Raw genomic sequence first — 12,375 nt, forward strand, 5'->3', positions numbered from 1 at the left:
TTAAAAAATAAAACATAAATAATATTTTAATATATATAATATAAACAATATTTTATTTAATATAAATAATAATTTAATACATATAATCAAAATCAAAGCACCGTCCCTCACCCATTAAAGCAATCTCCATCCTTGAATCCATTAGGTCAGGGACGATGGATAACTGGCAACAGTGGAGTAAATTACCATATGCCACCCATATAACTAGGCTGCTTCGAGAATGAAAAAGGCTATTTTAGCAAGTGCCCTACACATTGCCATTCCTAGTCTTCGTATCCCTACTAAAGCTCATTGCTGGGGCAGCGACTTCCTGTTAATATGCTCATATTCTTTTCTTTGTTTTATAAAAGATTATATATAGTTCTTTTTCGGAATAATTGCATGTATTAAATAGTAGTGATCCATTAAACAAAAAGCAATATATATATATACACAAAAGAACCAAGTAGTGCGCCTAGCAAATGAAAGTACCAAGTAGTGGTGCAAGACAACTCATCCCAGCTCTAAAAAGAATAAAAGACAGCTCATCGCCATTGCAATCCACAGCGTCCTTTTGTACCTCCCTTCGACTTGTGCTACTGCCTCGGACTCGCCACTCGCGGCGTGGCGTGGGAAACTGAGCGTTAGTTGGGACGCATCATGCAAAAGCAAAAGTACAAAACCCCACCCACCCCGCCATCCTGTCTTTACTTTTATATTTTTCACCCAATCAATCAATCAAAACCTCTAGACCTACGTCGCAGCAAGGCACCGTTTGGTATTTCGCTTCTCGAAATGACCACAAATCTAACGGTCAAGGTTTAGTAAAAAATGCAAGTGTACGCTTCCAGTGGAATATAAAAGGGTTTTAAGCCAAAAAAAAAAACAATTTTTTGCCCTGAATATCAATAAAAGATAATATTTTTATAAAATAATTAAAATAAAGTAACTTTTATGAAAAATATAAAAAAAGGGCAATAACACTGTTCATTGTCTTCCTCTTCCTCTACCTCTATGATTATTTTGAAAAACATCATCGAAGCTTCAAAAGTTTCAAACTTCTTATCTCTCTTACGAAGCTTCAAAAGTTTCATTAAGATCCAGGAAGCTTCGAGTTCTCAAAAGTCCCACATCGGGTTTGAGGTCATCTCGAGCGGATCTCGTCTGCCATGACGTCGCGTGCTGAAGCTTCCTGATTCATAAAAACCTCGCGTGCTGAAACTTCCTAATTCAGAAATTGGAAAACTCGGAACTTCCTGGATCTGGAAAACCAACTTGCATTCTTTACACCACGCGTGCTATAAGATCTGTTTTTCCTCTTCAGTCTTCCCCTATACAACAACATCGAATTCAGGGAGAAACGAAAAAAGAGAGAACCTCAAACTCGATGCGATGCTCAGCTTCAAGAGAACGGTGTCACTGCGATTTCGGAATACTAACCGTGAAGAAGAATGTGCCTGTGCCGTGCTCCGCCTCTCGCATGAACAGTGTATTCGGATGAATAAGAGGCAGAAGAGAATGAACAGTATCATTGCTCCTTTATTAATATTTTTTTAAAAAGTTATCTTATTTTATAAAAATATTATTTTTTATTGATATTCAGGACAAAAAATTGCCCGAGACCCAATATAAAATAGCGGTTAAAAAAGACGAGAAACCAGTGCCAAGTGTGGAAGGAAAAATAATCTGTTGCAACTTCCTATGTAAAAAGATCCTACACTTGGATGCAGGGAGAGTTTACAACGCCTATATCAACTCTCTCCAGAATGCATTAGATGTAAACCCTTTCCTATCTCTAGTTTAATGATTTTTTCTTGTAGCTAGCTTACAAAAAAATATATAAATAAAAAAAAGGCGGACGTCTACTTCCAAGTTCCAACAATGTTCCTCAGTCCTCACACAGTCACACTCCTCGACATCGCTTAATAATAATCGTTGATACCCATAAAATACTATCAACGGAAAATAGAGAGCAAAGCAGCCTCACATATTGCCCTCAACAAACAACGATCAGGACATAAAAATGTCGGTCTATAACGAATGCAAATATCATGTCAAAGATCTTTTTTTTTTCTGTATCTTTGACTTAACACATTATGCGTATAATAATGTATATTTATGTTAGTTTTCCATCCCCCAGTCTAAAGATTTTACAATGACAAAAATTCATGGTCAGTTTCTCAACTGTAGCCCTCCACATGAATACTTTCTTTTCCTATGTTAATTAATACAAAAAAAAAAAACAAATTATAAAGAAAAGTGAACCAAAAAACAAAACGAAACAAGTTACCTTGTTTACGCTTTCCTTCTGGGTCCTGGCCTTAGGAGCGGGCTTTCTCTCGCGGACGTTTTTACCTTTGGAACATTTCTTCCCTTAAAAGTTTGCTTCTCCCTTCCGCATGCATTTGGATGTTTTATCTATTCGACAGTTGACAGTTGCCCTTTCCAAGGGCCTTTTGGTCATATTCTTAGTGTACTATGATATACCAATCCCTATACAAAAGTGGGAGTCAGAGCAAGCCCCCACCCCATCCACCCAGAGCAAAAGTTCGTTGTCTAGTCTATCCTCCATTACAAATGGATTAAACGTAAAACATTCCCACTTCCCAAGACCAACAGAACCCATTTCAGGTTTTAGCAAAATAAGAAATAGGCAGAATCTGAAGCAAAATAGGTAACCCTTCCGCTACCCTCCTTTTCTTTCTGGGTATTTCCACTCCCTTTTTTTCTATTCCATTTTCTTTCCAGCCTGTTACCAATTTAGCTCCACCCGTAATCCAAATTCTCCCACTTAAAGGGGGCAACAGAGCCTATATCAGGGGAGCCTCGAAGGAATAAACACACACAGACACACACAGCTGCAATTGCCAGCATAGAATGGACGTAAGGGCGGTGAAGTAGGCCTTGTGAACCTGGCATCCGCTTATAGTACCTTGTTGCCACAACTGCACACCTGGCACAAGATCGCCGCCCTTGCAATGTTTCAGGAAGCGGCTTGTCAGCTTGTTCATCTATTATCCACGATTGATCCAGTGAGATCTCATCTCCAACTGGTATTGAGACCTGACCACGTTTTCTTTCTGCAAGTTTCCTGGCCACCATCCTGTTGTAGGAGTGGTTGTTCCTCATCAAGGAATATGTAAATGGAGTCTGTCCATTAGCATCAGGTAGAGAATTCCAGCACTTCAATCCAATCTGCATTTCAAATTCATGCCAAAAATAAAATACATAACAAAAAAAAAAAAAGATAAGCAAGCAAGCTGAATAATCTAAATTCAAAAAAATCTTGGTGAAAGCTAAGATTACCTGTTGCGGGTCATTTGTGAGAGAGTCAACTATTTCCTCCAAACCTTGTATGCATGCAGCCAAATGTAAGGGGGTCACACCACCTGGTCCCACCGAATTTGGGGGGAAAAGATATTGCTTGGTGTTGTCACCAAGAGTCACAGAATAATGGATAAGTAAGTCAACCATGTTCCTGCACTTTCTCTTCACTGCCCTGTTCAAGAGTTGGATATCCGACAGCAACTCTATGGATGCTTTCGGTGGCCCATCTGGACCCAAGTTTTTTTCCACTAGGATGTCCAGGAGCGTTTTAACCACAGCGCACCAGTCTCTCTCAACTGAAAAGGTGAAGATAAATTTGAACCGTGAATGGGAGAAATTGGGACCCTCTGGCTTAGAAGGGTTGCTCTTCCTTTGGAATAGCCATCCAAGCTCATTTAGGAAGTGCAGAACATCCTCCCTGGACTGTGGCCGCCCTAAATCCTGAAACTTATTTTCTGTAACGATGCAAGCTGTTCTAGAAACTTGATCAAACTCGGACTCAAGGCCTCTTAATTCTTGACAAATGGTAGCATCGGCAATTATAACAGGAAAGCAGTTGCCCTTGAAACCATTCTCTACCTGCCCATACACAATTGGATAAATTAGAAGACTAGAAAATTTCCAGAAAGACATAGGCTGTTAGTTTGTCTAGCATATTACACAAAATAATCAGGTGTAACTGCAACCCAAGGGAGTTCTCTCAAACATGAATGGTTTTCCTTGTTGTGATTCAAAATTTTCCATGAATTGTTGGTTGTGTAATGGTTTTCTTATTTCCATGTGATCTCTTAATTTCTGTTTTCAAAAATATGACTTAAGTTTGAAATTATGTTCCATAAAGCAGACGATTTTCAGATAGAGTTCGATTAAGTGGATATTAGTTCACCTTTCTTTTTTTTTTTTTTTTACTTGTACGTACTTTGGACCCAAGTAAATTTAAATATGGGGTTGGTATAATCCAATAGAAACTTTAAAGCCTGGTACAAGTGTTTATAGGAATTTGGTATACATGCGACACACCAAGCCCGCATCCGCCTTGCAGAAATGAAAACATATAGTTATCTTTTGAAAGCATATTTCATTGGTTGCAGGAATAACAATGCTTTTATAATAAAAATGAATCCATTTGCTTCGAGGAAAGACACATCCAAGAATATATTCTTTTCTTATGATAGGCATTTTTTCGAAACAAGAAAAACAAAAGCATTCATGTTGGAGAACACAACTTTGGTGTTTCTGCCCAAAAATAAATATAAGAAAATGTTACCTCTATGAAACAGCGACCCAAGACGCCAGGAGCTCCACCAGGAAACTTGAATCTCTCGAAACTTGTATCATCATACATAGCCACCTGGTAGGTTGATCCTGGAACTTCCTTTGTTTTATACCCTCCCAAATAAGTGCAATGAATCCTACACAAATATAAATTTCATTATGCTTTATTGTTGATAATCAAGAGGAGAGAGAGAGAGAGAGAGAGAACCATTAACTTACTTGGTGCCTGGAGCTGTCAGATTTCGACCTTTCAGCACCAGAGATGTCTCTTCTCCACCAACAACAGCCAAAGGTGAAACAGAGATTAGCTCCGGAGCACTCCATGTTCTCCAGGCTTTGCATAGTCGGATCTTTCCTGAAGGTTCATTTCAAGCAGAAAAATAAGGAAAAGGGATAACCACAAATTTGTCAGAACCTACTAAGTTGGGGATTTATCCATACGGGATAAGGGTTCCCAGTTTAAATTAAAAAGAAAAAGAAAAACTAAGCTTAAAAATTAAGAATTATCTCTTAAGATTGAACCCATGCATAAGATGAGCATATTGCACTGTCAGAGAACAAATCGGTCCTTACCATCCTTATGTGACACTAGCTGCCTGTCTGTATGAACCAAAAATCTCCCATTTCTCCAAAAATCAGAAGCCGAACCTTGAACTAGTAATTTGGCAAGATGAAAAAGGTTTTTCTGGAACTGCAAATTAGACACACCATGCCACTTGTCAGAACAAAAAAAAATAGAATATAAAACATTGCAAAGTCTAACTGATGTGAAAAGCACTTACATGCTCCCAGGCGGTAGAAGGCATTGATACATAAACTGAAAGAACCACACAACCAGGCCTAATGTAACTCTCCATCTCTGATGGACTATGAGATAGCCAATTAAGGATCTGAAACACAGGTATCAATGGCATTTAGTCAAGTTGAAATAACTTGGAAAATAGATGAGGAAAAAGTCGTTTCTTACTTGTGAGCGTAGTGTGCCAGGGAAATTACTAGGATCCTTGTCAAATAGTTTAAAAATAATTCTTCCAGTGCGGTCCTGTGCAATAACAAAAAGCAACCAAGCTTCAATTTCATAAAAATACACATGACACTAATGGTTACGTTAATTGAGGGGGAATAAAAGAAAATAACCTGAGCATCAGAATTTGAACTAGAAGGCGAGTGATCTGATCCAGATGAAGAAGTGTATCCTCCTTGATACTGTAGACTTTGAACTGAACCATTTCCGACCCTTCCATTTTGCCCTTTAAAGAGTTCCAGAGGTGAAGTCCAATCACGAGTTGTGCTGGTCTCAACTGTTGCATTATCCTCACCACTGATTGACATTCTTTCATGCTTCAAAATTTCTGTTTCAGCATGCAGAGGGAATAGTTTCTGCACAACAGGAGAAGATGAAGGAGACCTCTCTTCCATTGGATTACTACTTTCCGAGGAGAAATACCTCCTGGAAGATCCCAGTTTAGGTGGGCTACCACCCTCAGGAGAGGAACTAAACAGTTGAAATGGTAAACTTGATTTAGGAATTTGGGCATGGCAATCTGGAGTCCCCACTGGAGATTGAAAGGTGCCATTATTTCTTTCTCCTCCAATTGAAGTGTACCTTGAAATTGGCTTGTTCTGTAATCGTGAACCATCAGCTTGGTCAAGGGAGTTCAATTTACTTTTATCACCATCATAACTATGGTTATTTATTTGAGACAGAAGTGCAAGAGCATCAGGGTTAGATGCTGCCAAGGCAGCTGATAGAACAGCAAGCAAGTCCATGGTGGAGGGAGAAGATGTATTTCCATTTATTTTGTTTAGATTGTCTGAAGAAGCTTCTTGTGAAACATTCAAGTCAAAACTACCAGGTACAGGCAACCTTGGCCCAGAATTTCCAGAAATGGGTGAAGCATTAATCTTGTTAAGAATCTGGATAAGCCGTTCTCTATCTGGCAATGATGAAGCATTGGCACTTCTGTCCACATTGTTACCTGCAATTGCAATTATAATCGGCTTGAGTAAAATCCAATGGGATGTCAGCAACTATTAACACCATGAGAAAATTTATTTTACCTTGTAGCCGAGATAAAATAGTTAGCAGATTAACAACATCCATGTTCCCAGTACCAGAGTTCTCCCGGTTTCCAGGCCCCAACAGCCTTGAGGAAGCGTCCTCTGGTTGGGTTTTCCTTCTTCGCCGATTATGTCCAGCAAGTCTTCGCCTACAGCTTCTCTTGCCCTCATCAAACTCTGAAAGTGGGTGAAATCTGCAAAAAAAAAAAAGAGAAAGAAAATTTAAAAAATACTTCAAGCAAGATTCCAACACATCAGACCTACAACCACTGAAATTTCCATTTAAGAAATTAATAAAACAGGAGCCCTGGAAATCTCAACCTAAGACCCCTGTAAGCATGCCATACTAATCTAAAAACAAAAAGAAACAAAGAACCTTAGCCCAGTAAAACCTATAGGTCATCATCATTCATGCCTTATCTCAACTATGGTCGGCTACATGGATCCTGTTTCGCCAATCGATTCAATTTAATGCCATATCCACTGTTTCGTCAATCCAGTAAAACCTATAGATATGAAATTAAAACAACACAGGATCTGATCACTACTCAACACAAAGGTTACCTACTACACTGCTGGCAGAACCTCTGCATCTGGCCGCCTACAAGAGCCTTGGTGGTTTTACTGTGAAATTCGCATACTTTATGTCTACGGTGATAGTCCTTTGCATTGGACAGATCTCCTTTACAATCATCTACTTGACACATTGGATAGTTGCCACTACCAGGAGATCCAGATCGAACACGTTTATTGGGCCTTGCCGCAGATTCATCCACTGAATACAAGCCCCCACCAAGCTTCAAAGTAAGCTTCTCCCCGTCTTCATCCACAGAGCCCTTCTTCACAACCAGATTCTTCAAGGTTTCTTCTCCTTTCTTCTTTTGTTCAGATTCAACGACTGCGGCAGTCCCCAAATGAAGAACCTCTGTCTCTGAGGGCTTGGCAACAAACATCATACTGTCCCAATCCCAACTGCTAGGGTTCCAATTTCCCTTGGAGCTTTGAAAGACTGAATTAAAACGTTGGTGCTGCTGCTGCTGCTGCTGAAAGTTAGGGCTTTGCCATGGCAGATCGCGCTTCTTTGCCATGGCAGGTGCTTCACAGAATCGACCAGGCAGTGCCTGATGAATGAAAATGGGCGGAAAGACTTGAGCGCCCACATCTTCCATCTCGTCAAACCTTATATTCCTCAGAAACTAAAAGAAAGATGGTCTGCGCCGATTTGAACTCGAACAACCTTGATTCTGCAAAGCAAACCAAACAAAAATAATGATAAAATGAAAAAAAAAAATGAAGACAATAAAATAAAAATCGCTACCGAAAAATAAATCTTCATGTAAGCTACTAATTGTAACGATAAAATAGAAATCGCTACCAAACATAAATCCTTATACAAGCTACCAATTACTTGATGCTGCAGTTAAGGTGTAGTTCGTATGGAATATGATTTCTCGTTAAAGATAAAAAACCGAAAAAAAAATTAACATCAAGACACCTATCAAAAAAATCATGAAGACCCGTTTTTCTTTCTTTCTTCTTCTTTTTAATTCTTGCACGTTCGTAAAATGAAAATTATGCAGATGAAAAGACTAGACCAAACCATCAAATCGCTTGAAACAACAATCAACAGTTCGAATCTTAAGACACAAAGAAGACTTCCGAACTTCTGAAGTAGGATTCTAAACAAAAATAAAAACAAAACATCTTCAAAGAATACTTCCGAGATTTTGAAGCTCGATTCTAAACAAAAATAAAATGCAAAATAACCTTATTCATCTTCCCTTTACCTTTACGGATGTTTAGAACTCCTTCCCACCATGTTTGACCTCTGGAGTTGATGGCTCAACCCTGTAAACTTAACCAAACACTAAAAATCAAAGGATTCATAACTAGGCCACCGACCAGATCTAAAGCCGCCAGAACTATTGCACGAAAAATCAGTGCCAGAGCTCTTCAAGATAAAAACTTGGAGCAGGAGAAGTTCCTACTATCTCTCTTTAGTATTTTTTTTTTATTTGGTGGAGATGGTGATAGTATTCTTCCACAACTCCTAACTTTTCAGCAAAAAGAAAATCCGGAAGAAAGAACAGGGATTTTACAGAGAGAGAGAGAGAGAGAGCGCAGTGGTGAAAAGGAAAAGAAAAAAAAATCGCGGACCCCTTCCCTTCAATTATTTCATGGCGTATGGCGATAAAGCAATAGAGGAATTTCTGAGTCTTTCTTTTATTTCATGCCCTTCTCGCTTCCCTCCTGTCCGAAACAGAACAAAGCACGGACGACTCCCTTCCATCCTGCGATAGATGGCATACCAGATCCTAACCCACCACTCCTTCACTCACTTTACGAAATTACAAAAATGCCTCTAACGCCGAAACTGTGACACCCTTGAGCTCATCTTACGTGTTAGAGTTATTTCTGCCAAAATCACCAATCTACTAATGATTATTATTATTATCATTAAATTAATAAGAATAATTTGAAAATAAAAAATAGGATAATTTTTTTCAAAAGAAAAAGGAAATGAAAATAAAAAATAGGATAATTTTTTTCAAAAGAAAAAGGAAATGAAAATAAAAAATAGGATAATTTTTTTCAAAAGAAAAAGGAAATGAAAATAAAAAATAGGAGTCGCAAAGAAACTTCCAAACACACCGCTCTTCTAGTGCTTGGCTGCTTGCTGGAGACAAAATACACCGCTTTGAGAACTTTGGGATAATTACAAGTACAAATTACAATTTGTTTTTTTATTCTTACTACATATGCCTCAGCCTTACGAATCCTCCGAGGCCACACATCTACACATTGCAATTTGTTTGCGGGACCCACCGGAAAGTTGCATATGTATGGTGTAAAATGACTTTCCCGGGCATGCTTGGAAAAAAAAAAGTAGTTTCATCGGCAAAAAAAAAAGTGAAATTTTAGTATTTATTTATTTATTGATACTAATTTTTAACGAACTTAGAAGATGATATAAATAGTACCGTAACCTCGATGGGCAGTTTTGTTAGTTAAAATTAGAAGGAACTACTACTACCCAATAATCCAATCCCAATTCCCAACTTATCTCAAATAAGAGTTTATCTTCGCGCAGACGCACGGAAAGTACGAGAGAGATCATCACTCATCAGTTTTGTTTGCTTCATCGTCGGGCATTCAATTCTGCCGTTTCGTTCGTCGAGGCTGCCGTTAAGTTGATGACGTAACTATAACTGGCTAACTGGTGCCAACTGCGCGCGCGTTCTCTCTCCGCGTCCAGCCAACGTGTACAAGTATAACGTAAATGGCGCCAATTTCACACGAGCGAGGAAAAAAAAAAGAGTTTTATACTTTTATCTTCGCACTTGACTCCTCGAATTTAGAACGCAAGCGAGCGTCCAACAAAGCAATTCAAGTGGACTGACGCAATTTGGCTGATCCACGGCTTATATGTGTTGGAGAGCAAAGGGCGTCAGCACCAAGGGCAGGTTGGGTACTGGTTGTGAGAAGTGGTCTTGGGGAATCAAATAGCCACGTCATCAAAAAATAGGTAAATGTAAATCCATTGTTGATGCAATTAGCAGTTACAGCTTTGGATGAGTGGATGCACTGCAATATTGTGGGGCTGAAACAACTTATTTTATTAGAGTTCTTTTCTTACATTTGTATTTGTAATGTGCTAGATAGAAAAAGAAAGAACCCTGAAGTAATAGCACCAAGTGAACAAGAATAAGAAGGCCCACCACCCACCCATAGAGTTGAGGTTTCACCAATACGGGAAAAAGTTAGATGTAATTGTATTGTAATAATTGACCCCTTTCCGATTTTTGTTATTATCCTACTATTTTTTATTAGATTTAAAAAAAAAAAAGAAAGAAAGAAAGAAACAACCCTCCCCATCACAGTCACTTTTATTTATACGGATCTTGAATTTGCTTTACTTGGAGTTCGGCTTCAGTAGTATAAATGCCCCGTTGAATCTCCCCTAACACATAGCCATCAACTGCAGGTAATTTTTTTCTTCTTCCTCTCCATTTAAATAAAGGAGAGATACATAGGCATTCATTGACACGTGTTAGAGATAAAATGGAAGTCCAGCACATACATGGGTTCAAAAATCAAAACAGGGCCACCACATTTTTTTGGTTGCGCAATTTCTAAAGCTTTCGTCAACGCATACGTGACTGACAACACCCACGATGGTCTGGTCACGACTCACAAGCTGAGTCAGAGTTCCCTTCTCTTCACTTTTGCATTCTCTGTCTCTGTGTTCTCACCTATTCACAAAGAACGGGATGCACAGCGAGTTTGGATGATACGCAATCACCCAATCACAAAGAACATCTCATTGTAATTTATGAGTGCTGGTGTATGTTTGCAATGCTCATTGGAATTGTTATTGTTTATTGGCACCAAATCTGGTCTCATGAGCCACGGGATACTGGACCAATCAATAGTACTTAACACATCACTGTTGTATACATATGGAATCCACACCTTGTGTGTACGAATACTGACTGGCATGTTCACTCTTGATTGGTTCCGTAATCCACCTTCTACGCTATTATTTGTAACTCAATAAAGTAAAAGGGAAAAGAGAGAACGAAATTTTGCTCCAACATGACGTAAATGGGGCTTAACCCTTCATCAGCTGCAAAGGTACCCAGAGGCCACAACGGCAAGCAAGTTAAAAATATTATTCACAAAACCAAACGTAAACGATAAGTTTAAAAATAGAGTCAATTAGCTACACCCATTCAGTAGCTCTAACTCTTTTTTTTTTTTTTTTTTGATAAAAAAACAAGGAGCAGCTCTAACTCTAAGCGACTAAGCCCGCTATGTATGACAACTATAATACACATTTATTAATCTCTATCATCTCTCCAATTTTATTTTCACCGTCGCACTCGCACGGCAAAGAAGAACTCCGGTTGCTTCCACGTGAGTGCATTCAACCCAAATTCGTCTCGTCGCAATGGCCAATGGGACCATGTTCAGAAAAATGAAAAGCCATGGGATTTCTGAATCCAAATCCTTCCGCCAAGGAATGAAGGAAGACGATGAAATCGTCTTTTCATCAATCATCAAATAGTTACTTCATAGATGGATTGGAATCGGATCATTGGATTGCTCTTAGGAACCGGTTCCTTCCCGCTCGAAACGTGCGCCTTTCCGGACTCTGAAACACTGCAACAGCCAGCTGTTTTCTTCTCTCCTTAAAAAGAAAAGAGGTTTCCCAGAGCGACCACTACTGACTGTACGGAACAATACGTACCCTCATATCTCAACCGTTCATTGTCAATGAATTGGCTCGGACCGTACAGCGAATTCTGCTCACTTTTTCTCCGCTCGCCCACCGTCCTTCTTGGCTTCTTCTTCCAACCAATGGATGGGCTCCATCCTCCCAAAAACACCTACCCACTTCCCTTTCTCTCTCATTTCCAACTACACGTGGCTCATATCTTCACCTGTAGTAGTAGATAGACTATCCTACGACAACAACGTTTGTGCTTATGCCACGTTGATAAGTACTTGATGAGACACATACGCACACGCTCGATTTGATCCCTTCCCTTCCTTCACTTGTTCTCATCTTCCACCTCTCCCTCTCGGTCCTTTTGCTTCTTTTCTGGTACAAGAATGCCCTTTCGTTCCTCAATTATTACGAATGCTACCCTTTCGTTTTCTTTACCAAAAAACAAATGTCAACTTCTCTGGTTCCCCGTCTTTGGCGACCTACCTCTGCCGCCAACTTGG

The 12,375-nt window shown here is 39.3% G+C and overlaps 1 protein-coding gene across 2 annotated transcripts; it reads right to left on the minus strand.

The window, feature by feature from the left end:
• Positions 1 to 384: 384 nt before the first annotated feature.
• LOC104597228 (squamosa promoter-binding-like protein 14) lies at positions 385 to 8,934 on the minus strand. 2 transcript variants are annotated; one of them, XR_016083904.1, is made up of 12 exons: positions 8,430 to 8,934; positions 7,207 to 7,886; positions 6,643 to 6,836; positions 5,719 to 6,560; positions 5,549 to 5,623; positions 5,364 to 5,471; positions 5,155 to 5,272; positions 4,801 to 4,936; positions 4,574 to 4,718; positions 3,286 to 3,885; positions 2,270 to 3,174; positions 385 to 1,310 (listed from the first exon to the last, which is right to left on the minus strand). XR_016083904.1 is itself a non-coding variant. In XM_010258675.3 (11 exons), exons 2-11 carry the CDS (start codon positions 7,809 to 7,811, stop codon positions 2,740 to 2,742), a joined length of 3,258 nt encoding a protein of 1,085 aa, XP_010256977.1. In that variant the 5' UTR covers positions 7,812 to 7,886; positions 8,430 to 8,934; the 3' UTR covers positions 2,081 to 2,739. The 2 variants fall into 2 exon arrangements, 1 of the variants encoding a protein (XP_010256977.1); XM_010258675.3 differs by lacking the exon at positions 385 to 1,310 and having other exon boundaries at positions 2,081 to 3,174.
• Between the last annotated feature and the right edge of the window lie 3,441 nt (positions 8,935 to 12,375).

Source organism: Nelumbo nucifera, chromosome 3, assembly GCF_055504915.1.
Source record: "Nelumbo nucifera cultivar China Antique chromosome 3, China Antique-T2T, whole genome shotgun sequence".
Taxonomy (NCBI): Eukaryota; Viridiplantae; Streptophyta; class Magnoliopsida; order Proteales; family Nelumbonaceae; genus Nelumbo; species Nelumbo nucifera.

Excerpts from the sequence above, each read along its gene's own strand:
- LOC104597228 (XM_010258675.3), bottom strand. The coding sequence starts at position 7,811 with ATGGAAGATGTGGGCGCTCAAGTCTTTCCGCCCATTTTCATTCATCAG. Across the intron at positions 5,624-5,718 it reads GTTCAAATTCTGATGCTCAG|GACCGCACTGGAAGAATTAT; the intron begins GTTATTTTCTTT and ends GTTATTGCACAG. Across the intron at positions 4,719-4,800 it reads CTGACAGCTCCAGGCACCAA|GATTCATTGCACTTATTTGG; the intron begins GTAAGTTAATGG and ends ATATTTGTGTAG.